Source organism: Mesoplodon mirus, assembly GCF_964341445.2.
Source record: "Mesoplodon mirus genome assembly, chromosome: 15".
Lineage (NCBI taxonomy): Eukaryota > Metazoa > Chordata > Mammalia > Artiodactyla > Ziphiidae > Mesoplodon > Mesoplodon mirus.
Window position 1 is genome coordinate 37,552,740 of NC_138991.1, and position 17,592 is coordinate 37,570,331.

Consider the following 17,592-nt stretch of genomic DNA (forward strand, 5'->3'; position numbering starts at 1 on the left):
AATTTATTCGAATCAAGGTCCAGATAAGGTCTGGACATTGCAATTGGTTGATAAGACTTTTTTAAAAAAATTTATTTATTTTATTATTTAATTTAATTTATTTATTGTTTCTGGCTGCATTGGGTCTTCATCGCTGCACACGGGCTTTTCTCTGGTTGCGGCGAGTGGAGGCTACTCTTCATTGCGGTGTGTGGGCTTCTCACTGTGGTGACTTCCCTTGTTGTGGACTATGGGCTCTAGGCACACGGGCTTCAGCAGTTGTGGCTCGTGGGCTCCAGAGTGCAGACTCAGTAGTTGTGGTGCACAGGCTTAGTTGCTCTGCGGCATGTGGGATCTTCCCGGACCAGGGCTTGAACCCGTGTCCCCTGCATTGGCAGGCAGATTCTTAACCACTGCGCAACCAGGGGAGCCCTGGTTGATAAGACTTTTAAAAGACTTTTGAGTTTGTGTCAGTCTTTTTCTCCTTGATATTTATTTATTGAAGAAATCATGTTGATTATCCTGTAGAAGTTTCCAGTCTGGAGTTTGCTGAATGCATCCCTGTGGTGCTGTTTAACATGATCCTCTGTCCTCTGTATTTCCTGTCAATTGGTAGTTGGATGTGGAGCCAGATTCCATTTATTTATTTATTTATTTATTTATGTATTCATTCATTCATTTATTTATTTTAAAAAGGAGCTGTAACACTTCAGATTCCCTTTAAATTTATGTATTTACTGCTTCCCAGGCCCTTAGGGGGTCAGTGAAGATAGTAATAGGAGATGTAACGTTTTAGTATTTTAAAGTACTGTATTTTTGCAGCTAATAAGGCTCTATACACTAACAGCATTGTTCAGCGTCTTTGGTTTTGCTTAGAATTACATCATCTTATTGTGATAAATTTGTTATTTCATGCTGATCAGAAGCTCTGTTTGAAAATTATATCAGTCACTAAAAATACTAACAGGCAACTATAATAATAAGGCCATATATTTGGTAGACAAAATGTTTTCATTTTCATTTTTTTAATTTTTAAATTTTTTGGCTGTGCCATGCGGCGTGAGGGATCTTAGTTCCCCAACCAGGGGTCGAACCTGCGCCCCCTGCAGTGGAAGCACGGAGTCTTAACCGCTGGAACGCCAGGGAAGTCCCCAGGACAGAATGTTTTTAAACATGAGGTTCATAGGAGAAAAGAGAGGGGTCATTAGTGGGGAGTGGGTTGAGAACCAGTGTATTTGCAGTTCTTCTCGTTAACTCCAGCCTCCATTATAAATATTCCAAAGCTCTTCATTTAAAACCTACCATAGGAATTCCCTATATAGACCATTCTGGCTTCTCCAGTAGGATTATGAAGAGCAATAATGTTCTTCTTTAGAGTGCCTTCTAAAACACTTCCCCCTTTCTTGCTTATTTAAATATTAAAATTTTCTTTTTTAAATAGATAACATACTTGCATACCTCAGAATCCTAAAGACACAGTTGAATATATGGAGAAAAGTCTGCTTTCCACCTCTGTCCTCCCAGCCACACAGTTTTTCTCCCTGAAGACAACCTGTGTCAACAGTTTCCAGAATATCCTTCTAGAGAGATTTTATATATATGCAAGCACATGCATCTATGTATTCTTTTTACTTCCTTTTAATCTAAGTGGTATCATACCGTATATGCTATTCTTCACTTTACTGGAAATTCTAGTGGGTATTGCAGGAAGAAAATGCTTTTCCTTTCCTTAAAAATCCAGAAGGTGGCACTTTCCTGGTGGTCCAGTGGTTGCGACTCTGCCCTTCCACTGCAGGGGCTGTGAAAAAAAAAATCCAGAAGGTGTTAAATGACGTGGGAAGAGATTTCTTTAATAAGTATGCTTTTCAATAACCTAGCATGTGATGGAGGTCAAGGGCATGTGATGGAGGTCAAGGGCTGGGAGTGGGGCTGGAGTTCTCGTCTTAGCTCTGTCACTAGTGTAGTCTCTCAGGCAGTGTAATGTATGTGCACCTTGTCCTTTTCGTTTCAGCGAGGGGATATGAGTATGTTTTGGAGCCCTCACCCGTCCCACTGCCACTGGACAGACCTCAAGAGACGCGGGTGCTGCAAGTCTCCTGCGGCAGAGCCCACTCTCTCGTTCTGACAGACAGCGAAGGAGGTGATGGGAGAGTGGGGACCGCTTTTCCGCTGTTGGGCCTGAAGCGGCTCGTTCAGTTGAGCCACATCTAGTTAGTGAAGCTGTTGGCATTTCCCAAGCAAGTCAGTAGGATGGTTTCAGGAGAGCCGTGTTGGGCAGCCCTTGCTAACTCTTCCGTGTTCTCTGCCCTCTGTGGTTCTTGGAAAATCTCAGGTATTTATAAGTGTGACGGCGCACAGCAGGCAGCCTTATTTTGGCCCCCTGCTCCTTAGCCATGGAGCCACCAAGCCGACCGTGTGTGTAGACGGCTTTCTCCCTTGTACTGAAGCAGCCTGTTTGCTCACACTGCTTCCAGGTGGGGGGCTTCCACGGTCCAGGCTCCTGGCTCACCCTGGCTCTCTCCACAAGAGCGGTTGTTTCCAGGGGAAGGTCAACTTGACTGACGTTTTCAAATTTCATTTTTTTTGGCTAAGTGTGCTTTGTAGGAAAAGGCGAAGGTGGTGTTAGCCCCTCCTTTCAAGAGGGGGCTGGGCATTGAGGGCAGCCTAGTGACAGGTGCAGGGAATGGGGCTGCTGAGGCCTGTCACGGAGTGTGCTCGCCTCACACTGTGCAATTCCTGAGAAGCGCAACCAGGGCCCGGGCGGGGAGACGGAAGGCACGGCAACAGTGGCCCAGGCCTTCGCAGCCAGCCTGGACCCCAGCACACCTGTGGGGGGTGCCTGCAGAGGCTGGGAATGTTGGAGAAGGAAGCCAAGGGGCAGCTAGGGTGAGTGGTCGGACTAGGACCACTTTTGAGACCCCCTTCCAGTCCTGACATTTGAGGATTCCATGAACCTGCAGAGCTGATTTAATTGGCGGTGTTATCCTTTAGTCTTCAGCATGGGGAACAATTCTTACGGGCAGTGTGGAAGAAAAGTGGTCGAAAATGAAGTTTACAGGTGAGTTCCCGAAAGGACTACCCCTTCCTCAAATTGTGTCAAGCATTAAACACCCCCTGAGTGATTATGATGTGATAGACCCACAGAGCAGTAAAACTCGAGGTTCCTCATGCTGGAGAGGGGCAGTGAGAACCCACTGGAAGGCTGTGGAGAGTAGCTTTCCGGTGCAGGTGGGAGGGAGGGCGTGTGAGCATTGACTGTGATGCGTGGAACTTCTTTGATTTTGTTTGTTATTTTCACCAAATTGATCAACTTAAAACTCCTCTAGTCTTTAAAAAAATTTCCCTCTAGTTCCTCACATTAGGCTGGTAGGTCTAAATGCCAGTCAGAAATCTGCAGCATATTAAAATCACCAAAGGATTTTGTTTCATTTTCCTTTCATGCCCAGACCTACCTCTTCCTTATATTTGACCTAACGTTGCTATGTGTGTGGGGAGGCTGCTAGTTGGGGTGACGGAAGGGGCCAGAATCGCACAGTACTTATCATGACCATATCTTTTGGTTCTCCCCAAATTGCTCCTGGCTGTAGCGAAAGTCACAAAGTCCATAGGATGCAGGACTTCGATGGACAGGTGGTCCAGGTAAGAGACGTGGGCTGAGAACCACTGATCCCGCCCTAGGGGGTGATTTTGAAAGGGTGAAAGTTGGGTGAGGTGATGGCAAATTGTTAGGGGGATTTTCTGAATTAATAAATTATTTTAGTAAATATTGCCTGCCTACTATAGGCCAGGATTTACGCTAGCTTGTGGGGATACAAAGTTTAGTAAAAATTGGGGGGGGCAGGTTATAAAAACTAGCTGTCTCAGACTATATTAAGGCTGTGTGTATCCCAGGCTGCTTTATCTTGTACCCATGCTTGGGTACAGTGCCTGGCATACGGTAGATACTTAAATGCTTAAATATGTAAATGAGTGTCTACCGAAAGCACTTCTGAAAGCACCAGAAGGAGAATAGTTATGTCTACCAGGCGTGGACTGGAAGGAGAGACAGCGTCATGGAGGAGGTAGCCGAGGAACGGACCAGCTGGGCCGGGGCGGGCGGTAGGAAAGGTTTTATGGCAGAAGGAGCAGCCTGAAGGCTCGATGGTGCCGAGAGCAGGCAGTGTGGCTGGAGTGTGCGTGCCGTCCTGCGGTGGGGCGGGGTGGAGCCGGCTGCAAGACGGGTTGAGAGGGGACGATGCAGGGTCTTGTACACCTCATTAAGGAGCTTAGACTTCGTCCTGTTGGTGGTCAGGGGCTGCCAAAGGTTCTGAGCAGGGTGAGTAACAGCCAAGTCACGATCTGTTTAAGAAGATAACTTTGGCCATGTTAAAGTTGAGGGAGGAGGTGAAGTCCAGATGGGAAACTGGGGAGAAGGGACAGGTGAGGAGACGTAAGGAGAATTGACCAGATTTGAGGCTTGATTAGATGGGCAGGGAGGGAGCTAGAAGGAGCCAAGTGCGACTCCACAGGCAGATGGGTGGCGCTGATGTTCTTGGCCCCGGGAGGCAGAGTCCCGGAGCGGGGGAGGTGAGGAGGAGGTGGAGAGGGAATTTGTTTTCAAGGTGGCAGTGGAGTGGAGTGTGCATCTTGCCCAGGCTTCAGAGCCACCTTGATGCGAGTTCAAGTCCCTGCTTGTCCACATGTTAACTGGGTGACTTGGGGCAAGTTACCAAACTTCTCTGAGATTCGGTTTCTTACTGGGTTGCCTTGGTCATTGACTTAGCACAGTGCCTGGCATAAGGAATGTTTGCTAAATGGTGCTTTTCATTAGGCAGTTAGCAAAGTAGGTCTGGGACTCAGCAGAGTGGTTGAGACTGGAGATGACCGCATGGCGGTTGCAGCAGAAGCCGTGGGGGTGGGTGCCATCTCCCAGGAAGCATGCAGAGTGAGGAGGGCAGAGGGCAGACCTCAGAGGAGGATTCCAGCCCTGTAGGGTCCAAAGTGGAGACTGAGCTAGTGACAAAGACGGGACACTGTTGTGGGGTGTGGGAGAGAGGCTTATGGAGGAGGGAGTCGGGTGGGGGAGCTCCCGGCTTCGCTCCTTAGGACACCTGACGCTGTTCTTTTTTTTTAGCAAGAGCAGTTTCAGGGGAGTAGGAGACACAAGCTGGGCTGCACTGGAATGAGAGTCAGATGCAGAGCAGAGCAGGACAGCCTACCGGCCCAGCCCCCTTGGCACTCAGGAGCGGTGGGGAGTGGTGCCCGGCTTTGGGCACTTGGACCAGGACACCGGCTTCTAAGGATTCCTTCTCACCAACCTCACCTCTGTTTGTGTGATAGGTCGCCTGCGGTCAGGACCATAGTCTGTTCCTGACGGATAAAGGAGAAGTGTATTCTTGTGGATGGGGCGCGGATGGGCAAACAGGTAGCGTCCCTTCCACCCCCGCCCCCCTCCCTGTGGGATGGTGCAGCTGCCTTCATCTGACTCTTCCCTCTCCTGTCACTTCCTGGGAATGCTGTTCTGTTGTGTCCCCTCCCATCCCCCTCACCCCTGGCTCCCCCGGATTGGAGAGTCCTGCAACAAGTCTGAGTCTTTTAAGAGACAAATGCCACCTAAAGGGAGCTCGATTTTAACTCATTTGAGAAGAATGTGATTAAGGGAGGGAGGAATGAGGGATAAGCTTTATCATCCTTGTATATTTTATTTTTCTGTGTTTGATATTTGTCTGAAGGGAGGACCTTAAATTTAAGATTTAAATCTTGTGTAAATCCTCTATAACCCTGCTACCATATCACATCATCTTTGTTCCTTGACTCATGTTTTCTCCCAAGTCCTTGTTCATATGTGAACATCTTTTATGGTAATCATAGCAGAGGTGTGATTTTATATGCTTGTTTTATCATTAAATTTACATGAAACATTTTTCCATGTTGGTATAATTTTCAGTTGCAGTTTTTAATATTTGTATGGTACAGCATCAAACTAATGTACCATAAGGTGAGTTAATCATTTTATCAGGTGATTACTCATTACCCTGTTGTCAGGAGGCTTACTTTTTGGGGGGTGCAGTAGCCATTGGAGATAGGACATTTGTCATGTATAGACATCTAGCTTTTCCTTTCATTTGGAGTGTTGCCCTAGATAAATTCCCAGGAGTGGGTCAAAGGATTAGAATATTTTTATTGTTTTCAGAATGTGTTGTTAAATTGCTTTCCAAAAGTTTTACTAGTTTATATTGCCATCAGCAATGTATAGATGTATCAATTTAATCATAACCTCTCTAGCAGTGAGTATTGTCAATTTAAGTGTCCTAATTTAATTACAATGCCAGTTTTTGAAATGTGCCTTTTTTTAATCTATAAAGTGGAAGCTTCTTTTTATTTTCTAAAATCTTGGTGTGGGTAACTTTTAAAAATCAGCTTTTCATGAAAAGAATGAAATTGTTGATACATTTTGACAGCATAGACCAAGGAATATGGTGAAAAGTGAAAGTCTCACTTGCTGGAGATAACTGTGGTTAACAGTTTCCTGGTGCCATTCCAGAAGCTCCACTGTCCCATGGCCTCACTGCCCTTGCTTGCCAGGCTCTGAGTCCAGCCCCACGAGCCCCCTGCAGCCCATTCTGAAGCCTGTCCTCCTCTGTGCTGCCACCGTGCCTTTGCACATGCTGTTCCCGTAGCCTAGAATGCTCTTTTGTGCTCTCCTTTTCATCCTGTAGGCCTCAGCTTGAGGTTGTCTCTTCAATGAAGGCTCCCCCGACCATTCTGTCTAAAGCAGTTTCTATCTCAGCATCCTATTTCTTTCATAACCCTTCAACATTTTGAATTACTTTTTAAAAATCTTTTTTATTATATACGGAGTACATAATAACAGGCTTTTGACTGTTGCTGAGGGGTGCTGCCAGTCTGACACTGCTTTGGGCCCCTTTGAGAAAGCCTGGTACAAGCATGAGTCTGTGATTCAGGGTTCTACCTTGGTCTGCTGCCCAGGGGTTACTCTCCATTGCAGTGCTGATGGTGACATTTGTCCTCCAGGCAAGCCCCGTCTTTTCCTCTGGTCACTGCGTACCACACCAGTTTGACAGTTTTGATTTGTTGTAGTTGGGGGATGGTGTGGGGTGGGAGGCTGAGGTGGGATGGGCTCTTAGAGATTTCTTTTATGTTCTAGCAAGCCCAGCAGTGCATTAGGAATTGCTTGTTGTAACTTTGGTTTCCCAGTGCATATGGAAGTTATGTTTACACTACACTGTAGTCTATTAAGTGTGCAATAGCATTATGTCTAAAAAATGTACGTATCTTAATTAAAAAATACTGCCCCCTAAGTGCCAACCATCATTTGACAATATAGGGTTGCCACAAACCTTCAATTTGTAAAAAATGCAGTATCTGTGAAGTGCAATAGAACGAGGTGTGCCTGCATGTAATATACAAGGTCTGATAGGTTCATTGTGTTTTGGTGTTTCATCCTGAAAAGGTATGTAACTTGAATCAGACTTAGAAAATATCAAGGGTTTTATTTGTTTGTTTGTTTGTTTGTTTATTTATTGAAATTCTATTTATTTATTTATTTTGGCTGTGCCGGGTCTTAGTTGCGGCATGAGGGATCTTCGTTGCTGCACACAGGATCTTTTAGTTGTGGCATGTGGCATCTTAGTTCCCGGACCAGGGATCGAACCCCAGCTCCCTGAATTGGGAGCGCAGAGTCTTAACCACTGGAAGACCAGGGAAGTCCCATCAAGGGTTTTAAAAGTAAACAATTACTATGATGGTTTTTCGTCTTCTGAGAGAACGTGGAGAAGGAAGTTGTACAGCATGTAGAATAACAGATTAGGATTTTGAGTTGATGTTTGCAAAGTGCTTAAAACTGTGTTTGACACATAGTAGGTCAATGCAAGTGTTTGTTAAAAGAATAAACAATTAGAAGTAAGTAACACAGTTTTCCATTGTTCCAGGTCTGGGTCACTACAATATCACCAGCGTGCCCACCAAGCTGGCTGGAGACCTTGCCGGAGTGAACGTTGTCCAGGTGGCCACCTACGGGGACTGCTGCCTGGCTGTGTCAGTCGATGGCAGCCTCTTCGGGTGGGGGAACTCCGAGTACCTGCAGCTGGCCTCTGTCACGGACTCCACACAGGTATGACCCCACGAGGTCCTCTGCAGCCTGGGGCTGGGGGTTTGGAGATAGAGTGTTAAGGATATTTAGAAGAGATCCTTCACGAAGGGGTGATGTATAGAGTGCCGTGTAGGCCTCACCTGTGCTACGGCTGCCTCTTCAAGGGGCCGAGTTCTTGGCAGTCTCATTGGAGCCTGGAAAGAAAGCTTAGATGCAAAAGCCATCATTATCAATACTTCGATGAGATAGTCCTGGTTTAGAGCAGTAGTTTAGGTATGTCTGTGTGCCCTGTCTTGTTCTGAAAGGGATGTGAGGCTGTTTACATAAGGTCCTGTGATGTTACAGTCGGCCTCTTGTTGCCGTCTAGTGTGTGTACCCCCAAATATACAGATCTGAGGTGTGCACCTTGATGAAGACACCTGTGTGGGCCCTAGATCATGCAGTAGGGCATTGGCAGTCCTGCTGGTGGCCTCTCCCTGTCACACCGTCAGTACAGTACAGTAGGGTTTTAAACATTTTATTAAGGAAAATTCCAAACGTGAGCAAAAGGTAGACCTCACTGCATAATTAATCTGTGTATCCATCATCCATGTTCAACAATTACCAACTAATGGCCCGTTCAAACAAATAGGTAATTTACTGTTTTAAATTGTGTGACTTAGTGGTTTTTTTTTTTTTTTTTTTTTTTTGCGGTACGCGGGCCTCTCACTGTCGTGGCCTCTCCCGTTGCGGAGCACAGGCTCCGGATGCACAGGCTCAGCGGCCATGGCTCACGGGCCCAGCTTCTCCGCGGCATGTGGAATCTTCCCGGACCGGGGCATGAACCCGTGTCCCCTGCATCGGCAGGCGGACTCTCAACCACTGCGCCACCAGGGAAGCCCGACTTAGTGGTTTTTAGTATATTCTCAAGGTTATGCAACTGTCCCCACGAATTCCAGAACATTTTAATTCACCCTCCCCACCCTGCTCTCCAAAAAGCCCCATACACCTAATGGCCAATCTCGTTGCCTCTGTAATTCCATCTGCTTCTCTGTCCTGCATTATTCTGAAGCAAATCCTAGACATCATATCCCTAAATCAGCATGTATCTCTAAGTGATAAGGACTTAATATCATCAAACTTCTGACAACATACAGAAGGGTTTTAAATATATATTAATAGATAAAGAGATATGCACAAATGGATAAAGATCAGCTAATTGGATGAAAAAATTCATTCTCTGTGGTCTGACACAGTAGCTAGAAGTGGCTGCAGATTTGTCTCTGAGCTCTCTAGTAGCCAAAACAGAGACGAAAACATGGTCATTGAAATGATTCATTGTTTCCATAAGATAAACAGCAAATAAAATGTTTAGAAGAGGGACTGGGCTTCCGGATAGCAAGGCCTGAGATCAGTGTCTCCCACGGCCTTCCTGTGAGGGCAGATCTAGGGTCATGTCATCATTATCTGTGCTGCATGACAGAGGACCCCAACACGTAGCGGCTTAAAACAACACACATTTATCGTCTCACCGTTTCTGTGGGTCAGGAACCTAGGGGTGGCTTAGCTGGGTCTCTGGCTCTGAGTCTCTCAAAGGCTGGTATCACCTTGGGGTTCACCTTGGGAAGGCCCTGCCTCCGGGCCCGTTCTGGTTGTTGACAGCAGGGTGTAGGTTCTCGTGGACTGTTGGCCCTGGGGCCCCAGGTCCTCGCTGGCGCTTGGCCAGCTCACAGTGGTTGTCCAAGTCTTCCTCGGCTCCTTGCCATGCAGGCTCCTCCAAGTGGTGGCTCACAGCGTGGCTTCGGCCGAATGAGCCAATAAGAGGGCGAGAGAGCGTGTCAGTGAGACAGAAGCCAGTGCTTCATAAGTTCATCTTGGCAATGCCTTCCGCTCACGTTTGCTGGAATTCTGTTCTTTAGAAGCAAGTCCCTAGGCCTAACTCCCACACACAAGGGCGCAGATTAGCCATGGTGTGACTAGCACAGACGGGTCATTTGTTTTGGAAGCAGCCCACCGCATCCATGATTCTTTACGTGGTCCGAGCCTCATCCTGTCAGTGACAACAGTGGTGCGTTTCCAGTGGCTCTTTGCTGGAGCGTTTCTCAGCCTTTGCCGAGGGCCCTGTGCCAGAGCCCAGTTGGGTAGAGAAGCTGTGAGAGCCAGGCAGCAGACGCCAGGCCAGGCCAGCAGCCTCACATCATCTCGGATCAGTAAGCCCCTTTATTCCTTTGGAGTCATCTTAGGGATTGTTACCCTCCAGCTGTCTCCATTTGCAAGTGACTCTGAAAAGATTCATGGCTGTCACGGAAGCACTTAAAATCTGTCTTGCAAAGTTATTCCTCAGTAGGGGTGCCAAGACCAAATCCTGCTGGACAGCTAAGTTGGCCACACTTCGTTCTCCCAACCCCTGAGCCTCCCATCTGTCACTCTGAGCAGAAGTGCCACTTGGCCGTCTCTAGGCACTGCAAGTTCAGTACATCCCGGAGTGAATTCATGCTCAGCCCGACATCCTGGCCCTTCTCCCTTGTTACCACGTCCACTCACGTTCCCCTCTAGAAATCACGTCCCTCTCCCACTTGGAACCCTTACTGCCTCCCTGTTGTGCTTAGGATAGAGACCAAACCCTTGCTGTGATCAACAACGCCCTGTGTGATCTGGTTTCCCTTCTGCCCACTGGCATCCTACAGATACTCCCCCTTGTCCCCCCGCTTCAGCCACTCTGACCTCGTGTAAGCTCCTGAACGGGCCACACTCACCTTGCCCCCTTTGCACGTCCATCTCGCCACCTTGGGATTTCCTTCTCTTCTCCCCTGGCCCGCCTACTCCTGATTGCTCTTCCCCGCACAGCAGATCAGGTCCCTGACACTCACGCCAGGGACCCCTGTACTCCTCTTCATTGCGTTCAGCACTGAGTCATCCTGTGTTAGTTTTGGCTGACATCTGCCTCCCGCCCTGGACTGCAGTCTGAGAGCGGGGCTGCTTCTCCTGCTGCCTGTCGTCTTCCCAGCATGCAGTTAGAAGCTTATCATGTGTACGATTTCAGGAGATACATGGGGAGGGAATGAATGAACGGGGACTTACCTACTCTGCACATGAAACAGCATTTCCAAGTTCTCGCTGCTTTGTCTTCCTAACAGTGTGGACCCTTCCTTTGATTCAGGTGAACGTTCCCCGGTGCTTGCCCTTCTCAGGAGTCGGGCGGGTGAAGCAGGCTGCGAGTGGGGGGACAGGCTGCGCTTTACTAAACGGTGAGACCCTCTTGCAGGCAGTTTGTTGGGAAGCTGTGGGTGGGTTGGGTGAGGAAGGGTTGGTGTCTGCTGGATTCAGGCTGTGGTTTTCAGTGCGGGGAGCACAGTTGTGGGAAGATCTAGTTAGTTCAGTTAATAGAGGGTGAGGGTGACATTCTTGACAGAAGGATAACAGCCATGATTTATAGGTCGACGAACAGCCAGCATAGAGCTGAGTAACTATCGCAAACCTCTGGAGTGGAGGATGAACTTCTGCTCCCTCTCCTGAAGCGTGGGCCAAAGCCCCCAGGCCTGCCTTCTCCGGAAAGGCCGTGCCAAGAGCTGCGGGCACACAGGAGAAGAGCCTTAGGGTTCAGGTAGTGGGATCCAGGCCCCTGGGGTTACACGTCTGGCACCACTGATGAGCAGTGAGCTTGTTATGAGCTGAGAATCGTTACGAACTTTAGAATCTAGCCAGAAGTTGTGTGTGTACTTGGCTTGGTCTTCTGATCCGTGTGAGACGTAGCGCTGTTAGGAAAAGCTGCCCTTCTAAGGCTCTCCTGTGTTCACGTGGGGTTTGTGGCTGATTTATGGAGTGGCTCCATCCAGCACACTCAAAATGTAGGACATTTGTATTGTGAGATTGGTTAGCTGGCTAGACATACTCCACAAGCAAGAATTTGAAAGAGGAGAAAAGAAACATTATTTTAAATATCAACGTGTTCTTGCCAAGCAAGAAGAGGGAAAAAAAAAAAGTCCATGTGGATATAATGCATCTTGGTGGTGTGGTTCGAATTTCTTGCGAGGGAGGGCTGCACTTGGTTTGACTTCCTGACCGTTGTTTTTACTGTAATCCAGGAGAGGGACATGTTTTCGTCTGGGGCTATGGAATTCTTGGGAAAGGACCAAACCTCATGGAAACTGCCCTTCCAGAAATGATTCCACCCACTCTATTTGGCTTGACGGAGTTCAACCCAGGAGTCCAGGTTTCCCGCATTCGCTGTGGACTCAGCCACTTCGCCGCCCTCACCAGTAAGTGATCAAGCCCATGTGGCCCCAAGGCCTTACCGAGCTTCACCCTCTCAGGTTCAGCCCCAATCCCTGGGCCGCTCTCAGTTTCCATCCATCCAGTGGAGTGGCACCCTTGTGTGGATAATTAAAGAGAGCAGCTAATCCAGAAGTTGTTTGGCTTGAGGTGGTCTGATGTGTGTCTCCTTTTCACCTGGGAGGTTTGTTTTCAGTTCATTTGGTTTGTGGTTAGGCTGGTGTTGCAGTGACTTTTCTCAAGCGGACACAGTCGGTGGTGGGAGAGGGGACCCTTGAGTGGGCCGGGCTGCTGGGGGAGACCCGCGGAGGTTTGGTACATCGCGGTGGGTGAGGAGGAAATGAGCGTGGGGGCTTCATCCTGGTCCCTGGCCAAGCCCAAGCCCGACCCTCATCCGAGCCAGGAGCGTGGGGCGGCAAGAGGCATATTTATAAGACCATCCTGTGGTTTTGAGGCGGTAGATGTGCCCGGTTTCTCCAAAGTGCCGGGGGGAGTGATCGAAGGGGGGCTGAAATGGAGGTTTTCTCAGAGCGTTGCCCAGTTACAAAGCCATGACATACAGAGTTACTCTGCAGACGTCCCGCGTGTCTGCGCTTCTTGATTGCAGCTCTCATCCCCCCACCGCGGCTGTTGGCTCCATTTGCTCCTCGTTAGTTGACTTGAATAGTAAGAGGGAACTAAATTTCATTTTGTGATTCTCAAGTAAATTCACTTTTTCCTTGCAATTTAAAGACCGTTTTGTCTCACGGCAAGCTGTTGTTTCCTTTAGAAACATCTGGGCCGGGACAGTCAGTTTGGGTGGTCCTCGTCTGTGTTCCCCGGCCTCACGCTGCCATGAGGGCTGCTCCAGACGAGCACGCTGTTGCAGAGTCCTCACTGCCGCTCAGTCACTGTCTGTGTTTCAGGGTTCGGGGCTTGAGTGGCAGCAGCTGCAGCGTGGGCCGCTGTGGTGGTGGGTGGGGCGTTGTCTGTGCGTGCGGCGCTGGGTGGCAGCAGTGGCGCCCAGGGTGGAGGACCCCTCACGCAGGGTCAGCCACCTTCACCTGCAAATGCGTCTGTGTCACATTGGCGTCTTAAAGCTATTTTGATGTAGCAGATAGAGTCAGTGTGGGCGAATTCTGGAGGTAACAGTAACCTATTTCCCCAATGTTTAAGGCTTAAACTCTGTGCAAAGTCATGTACTTGGAAACCCGTATGAAGCCTTTGACTAGGGTAGATTGCTTTGTCTGCTGTCGTGCCATGCGGCCATTTGGGGTCACACTGAAATGAAGTCCTACCTAGATTTCCCCCGACAGCCACCCTCCGCATGCCAGTGACTGTCCCTCAGTAGGGGGAGCCTCAGAGCCTGGCTTCCTCTGGTTTGCCCTGAGGTCTGCTAACATGTTGGGGGCCAGGTTGAATTGTTCTGTTAAACACAACCTCTGAGGTGGAAGACCAAGGATGGCAACAAGACCAGAGGGCTCTGACAGCGTGGCACAGAAGGATCCCTTATTTAATCAGCCGGGTTGTTTCAGTCCCGGCTCCTCCATGTCTTCCCTTCTTCCCATGACCAGAGCCTTCTGCCAGAGGGGGCTGGTAAATGGGGCCTCCATGCCGAGGATGCCCCGGGCTGGTGTGGATGGAAGTCTGCACCGAAGGCCCTGCCCAGCCTGAGGGTCCATCCTGGAGCTGGCGTTCCCAGAGCCCCAGTCTGGATTCAGTCTCCTGGCCTGCCCCTACAGCACCCTGCCTGTCCTTTTCCTTCATGGCACTGTTTACAATTTGAAAACGTGCATTTGTTGGTTTAATCATTTGTTTAATTTTCGCTCTTCAACTAGCTCCAGCCCCGTGAGGACAGGAACATGCGTGTCAGTCCCCATGCTGTCCCAGCTCCTAGCACACAGATGTACACTTGACCCAAAGAGGCACCCAGTCACCGTGTGTCACTTGACCAAATGCTCCTGAGATGTGGAGACCCAGACAAGAAATGACAAATTGTCCTACTTCTCACTCTGTCAGGGCATGACCAGGATTTGAGGGTGCTGAGATTTCAGGATTTGTGGAGGGCAGGGTTTGGTTGGACATAACTGGGCGATGAGGGTGTGTGTGTAAGGGCCACACAGAGCGGGCCGTGTGCAGGAGCCCTTGGGCCCACCTCCAGGCATGTGTTCATCTCCCATGAGAGGGACACAGCATGAATCTGGGACGGGACATGTTTTTGGTATGGGGATGGTACTGTATACTTGTCCCTTTAGAAGAAAGCATTAATGCCTGGGAGAAATTGAAGTTTAACTTTGATCTTTTTGTACCTGGTTCTAGAAAGCCTATTCCCATGACCCTTCCTTCTCTTGGAGACTTGCGCTTGGCCTCAAGCCCCAGCGAAGCCATTTTTCTTTATTTGCAGACAGAGGAGAGCTGTTTGTGTGGGGCAAGAACATCCGAGGGTGCCTGGGAATCGGTCGCCTGGAAGACCAGTACTTCCCATGGAGGGTAAGGCTGGGCTGGGCGGGTGTGAGGGCGGCGTGCCCACAGAGCAGACTCACCTGATGCAGCAGCCCGGCCAGCACCGGGTCCCCGGGCTTCCAGTCCCTGTGGTGACTGTAAGAAGCCTCCTCGGAGGCTGGCCTCGGGCAAACGGGGGCCTCAGGGAGGAGCGAGCTGCAGGCCGGGTGCCTCGGGGCTCCGAGAGGGAGAGCGTTGAGATGAAGTTGACGTGCCAGGAGCTGTTTACAGAGGCCCGTGGAGAGGAATGTTTTACAGTGGATTTAAAAGAAAGCGGGATGTTTATTGTTCAGAGTGCCTTACCACAGCCATCAGAGTGAAACATGAAGGCTCTTCTGAGGGGAGGATGCAATTACACAAAAAGGCTTATTTCAGAATTAAAGGGGAAGAGGGTTCCTTCTTAAGTTGTAGTTTATCTTAGTGTCGTTTACTAAGTCAGTTCTTTATAAGTTCTTCAAAAAAAAAAAGGCTATTTATTTTTTTGAATACAGAACATATGGACATGGTACAAAATGTATTATGAAAAATAAGTCTCCCGTCTCTTGCCCCAGAGGCAGCCACTGGTTCTGGTTTCATCGTTCCCTTCCAGAGATAGTCTCTGTGTAGAGGAGCAGGCGCTTGTGTGCATGCATGCGTGTGTGTACGTGCCTAAGTGTTTTCTTTGAAGGTTAGGTTTTAACGTGTTTTGAGGTTGTGTAAAGCATTTTTTAAAAAACACATGTAAAAATGCAAAAGAAATGTGTAAAAAAAAATAATAATAAGGGGGACTTCCCTGGTGGCGCAGTGGCCAATGCAGGGGACACGGGTTCGTGCCCTGGTCCAGGAAGGTCCCGCATGCCGTGGAGCAACTAAGTCTGTGTGCCACAACTACTGAGCTTGCGCTCTAGAGCCCGTGAACCACAACTACTGAGCTTGCGTGCCACAACTACTGAAGCCCACGCACCTAGAGCCCGTGCTCTGCGATGAGGGAAGCCACCACAATGAGAAGCCTGTGCATTGCAATGAAGAGTAGCCCCTGCTTGCTGCAACTAGAGAAAGCCCATGCGCAGCAATGAAGACCCAACACAGCCATAAAGGAAGGAAGGAGGAAAGAGGGAGAGAGAGAGGGGAGAGAGGGAGAGAGAGAGAAAGAAAGAAGGAAAGAAAGAAAGAAGGAAGGAGGGAAGGAGGAGAGAGAGGGAGACAGAAGGAAAGAGAAAAGGAAGGAGGAGAGAGAGAAGGAAAGAAAGAAGGAAGGAAGGAGGAGAGGGAGGGGGAGAGGGAGAGAAAGGGAGAGGTAGAGAGAAGGAGAGGGAGACAGAGGGAGAGGGAGATGGAGAGGTAGAAGGAGAGGGAGGGGGGAGAGAGAGGGAGAGTGGGAGAGAGGGAGAGAGAGGGGGAGGGAGAGAAGGAGAGGGAGAGAAGGAGGGAGAGAGAGGGAGAGAGGGAGTGGGGGAGAGGGAGAGAGAGAGGGCGAGAGGGAGAGAGAGGGAGAAGTAGAGAGAGGGAGAAAGAGAGCAAGAGGGGGGGGAGGGAGAGACGGAGAGGGAGGGAGAGAGAGGGAGAGAGGGAGAGGGAGGGAGAGAGAGAGGGGGAGAGGGGGAGAGAGAGGGAGACGGAGGGAGAGGGAGAGGGAGGGAGGGAGGGAGAGAGTGGGAGAGGGAGAGAAGGAGAAGGAGAGAGGGAGAGGGAGAGTGGGAGGGAGAGAGAGAGCGGGAGAGAGAGGGAGAGGGAGAGAAGGAGAGGGAGAGAAGGAGAGGGAGAGAAGGAGGGAGAGAGGGAGAGAGGGAGAAGTAGAGAGGGAGAAAGAGAGAGCAAGAGGGGGAGAGAGAGGGAGAAGGAGGGAGAGAGTGGGGGAGAGAGGGAGAGAGGGAGAGGAGAGGGAGAGAGAGGGGGAGAGGGAGAAGTAGAGAGGGAGAAAGAGCAAGAGAGGGGGGAGAGGGAGAGACAGGGAGACAGGGAGAGGGAGGGAGAGAGGGAGGGAGAGAGAGAGGGAGAGAGACTGGGAGAGTGAGGGAGAGAGAGAGGGAGAGACAAAGGGAGAGTGGGAGAGAGAGGGAGAGAAGGAGAGGGAGAGAGAGGGAGAGAGACTGGGAGAGTGAGGGAGAGGGAGAAGTAGAGAGGGAGAAAGAGCAAGAGAGGGGGGAGAGGGAGAGACAGGGAGACAGGGAGAGGGAGGGAGAGAGAGAGGGAGAGAGACTGGGAGAGTGAGGGAGAGAGAGAGGGAGAGACAAAGGGAGAGTGGGAGAGAGAGGGAGAGAAGGAGAGGGAGAGAGAGGGAGAGAGACTGGGAGAGTGAGGGAGAGAGAGGGAGAGACAAAGGGAGAGTGGGAGAGAGGGAGAGAGAGGGAGAGAAGGAGAGGGGGAGAGAGGGAGAGGGAGAGAGAGGGAGAGAGACTGGGAGAGTGGGGGAGAGAGGGAGAGACGGAGAGGGAGAGAAGGAGAGTGGGAGAGGGAGAGAGAGGGAGAGAAGGAGAGTGGGAGAGGGAGAAGTAGAGAGGGAGAAAGAGAGCAAGAGAGGGGGGAGAGGGAGAGACAGGGAGAGAGAGGGAGAGAGACTGGGAGAGAGAGGGAGAGACAAAGGGAGAGTGGGAGAGAGAGGGAGAGAGAGAGAGATGGAAAGAAAGAAGGAAAGAAAGAGAAGGAAGGAAGGATTTATCGGTCAAAAACACAGAAAGTGTTTCAAGGCACTTACTTTGCTATTTTAGGGGCTCTTTCTCTCAGCCCTCCCCTTGGCTGCTGGCTCTCCTGGCTCCCCTGAGCTTGGCAGGCCCTGACTCCGGTGCTTTCTCTAAGAGAACACGTCAAAA

The 17,592-nt window shown here is 49.8% G+C and overlaps 1 protein-coding gene across 3 annotated transcripts in view; it reads left to right on the forward strand.

The window, feature by feature from the left end:
* Nucleotides 1–17,592, forward strand: part of RCC1L (RCC1 like) — a 41,915-nt gene that overhangs the window by 13,758 nt on the left and 10,565 nt on the right. The window contains exons 3-10 of one of the 3 annotated variants that reach the window (XM_082645858.1): nucleotides 1,991–2,119; nucleotides 2,971–3,037; nucleotides 3,567–3,618; nucleotides 5,299–5,383; nucleotides 7,911–8,092; nucleotides 11,211–11,298; nucleotides 12,136–12,309; nucleotides 14,706–14,791. In XM_082645858.1, the coding sequence (XP_082501984.1) occupies nucleotides 1,991–2,119; nucleotides 2,971–3,037; nucleotides 3,567–3,618; nucleotides 5,299–5,383; nucleotides 7,911–8,092; nucleotides 11,211–11,298; nucleotides 12,136–12,309; nucleotides 14,706–14,791 (863 nt within the window). The remainder of the gene's footprint in view (nucleotides 1–1,990; nucleotides 2,120–2,970; nucleotides 3,038–3,566; nucleotides 3,619–5,298; nucleotides 5,384–7,910; nucleotides 8,093–11,210; nucleotides 11,299–12,135; nucleotides 12,310–14,705; nucleotides 14,792–17,592) is intronic. The other 2 variants (XM_082645857.1, XM_082645859.1) reach the window with 2 other exon arrangements.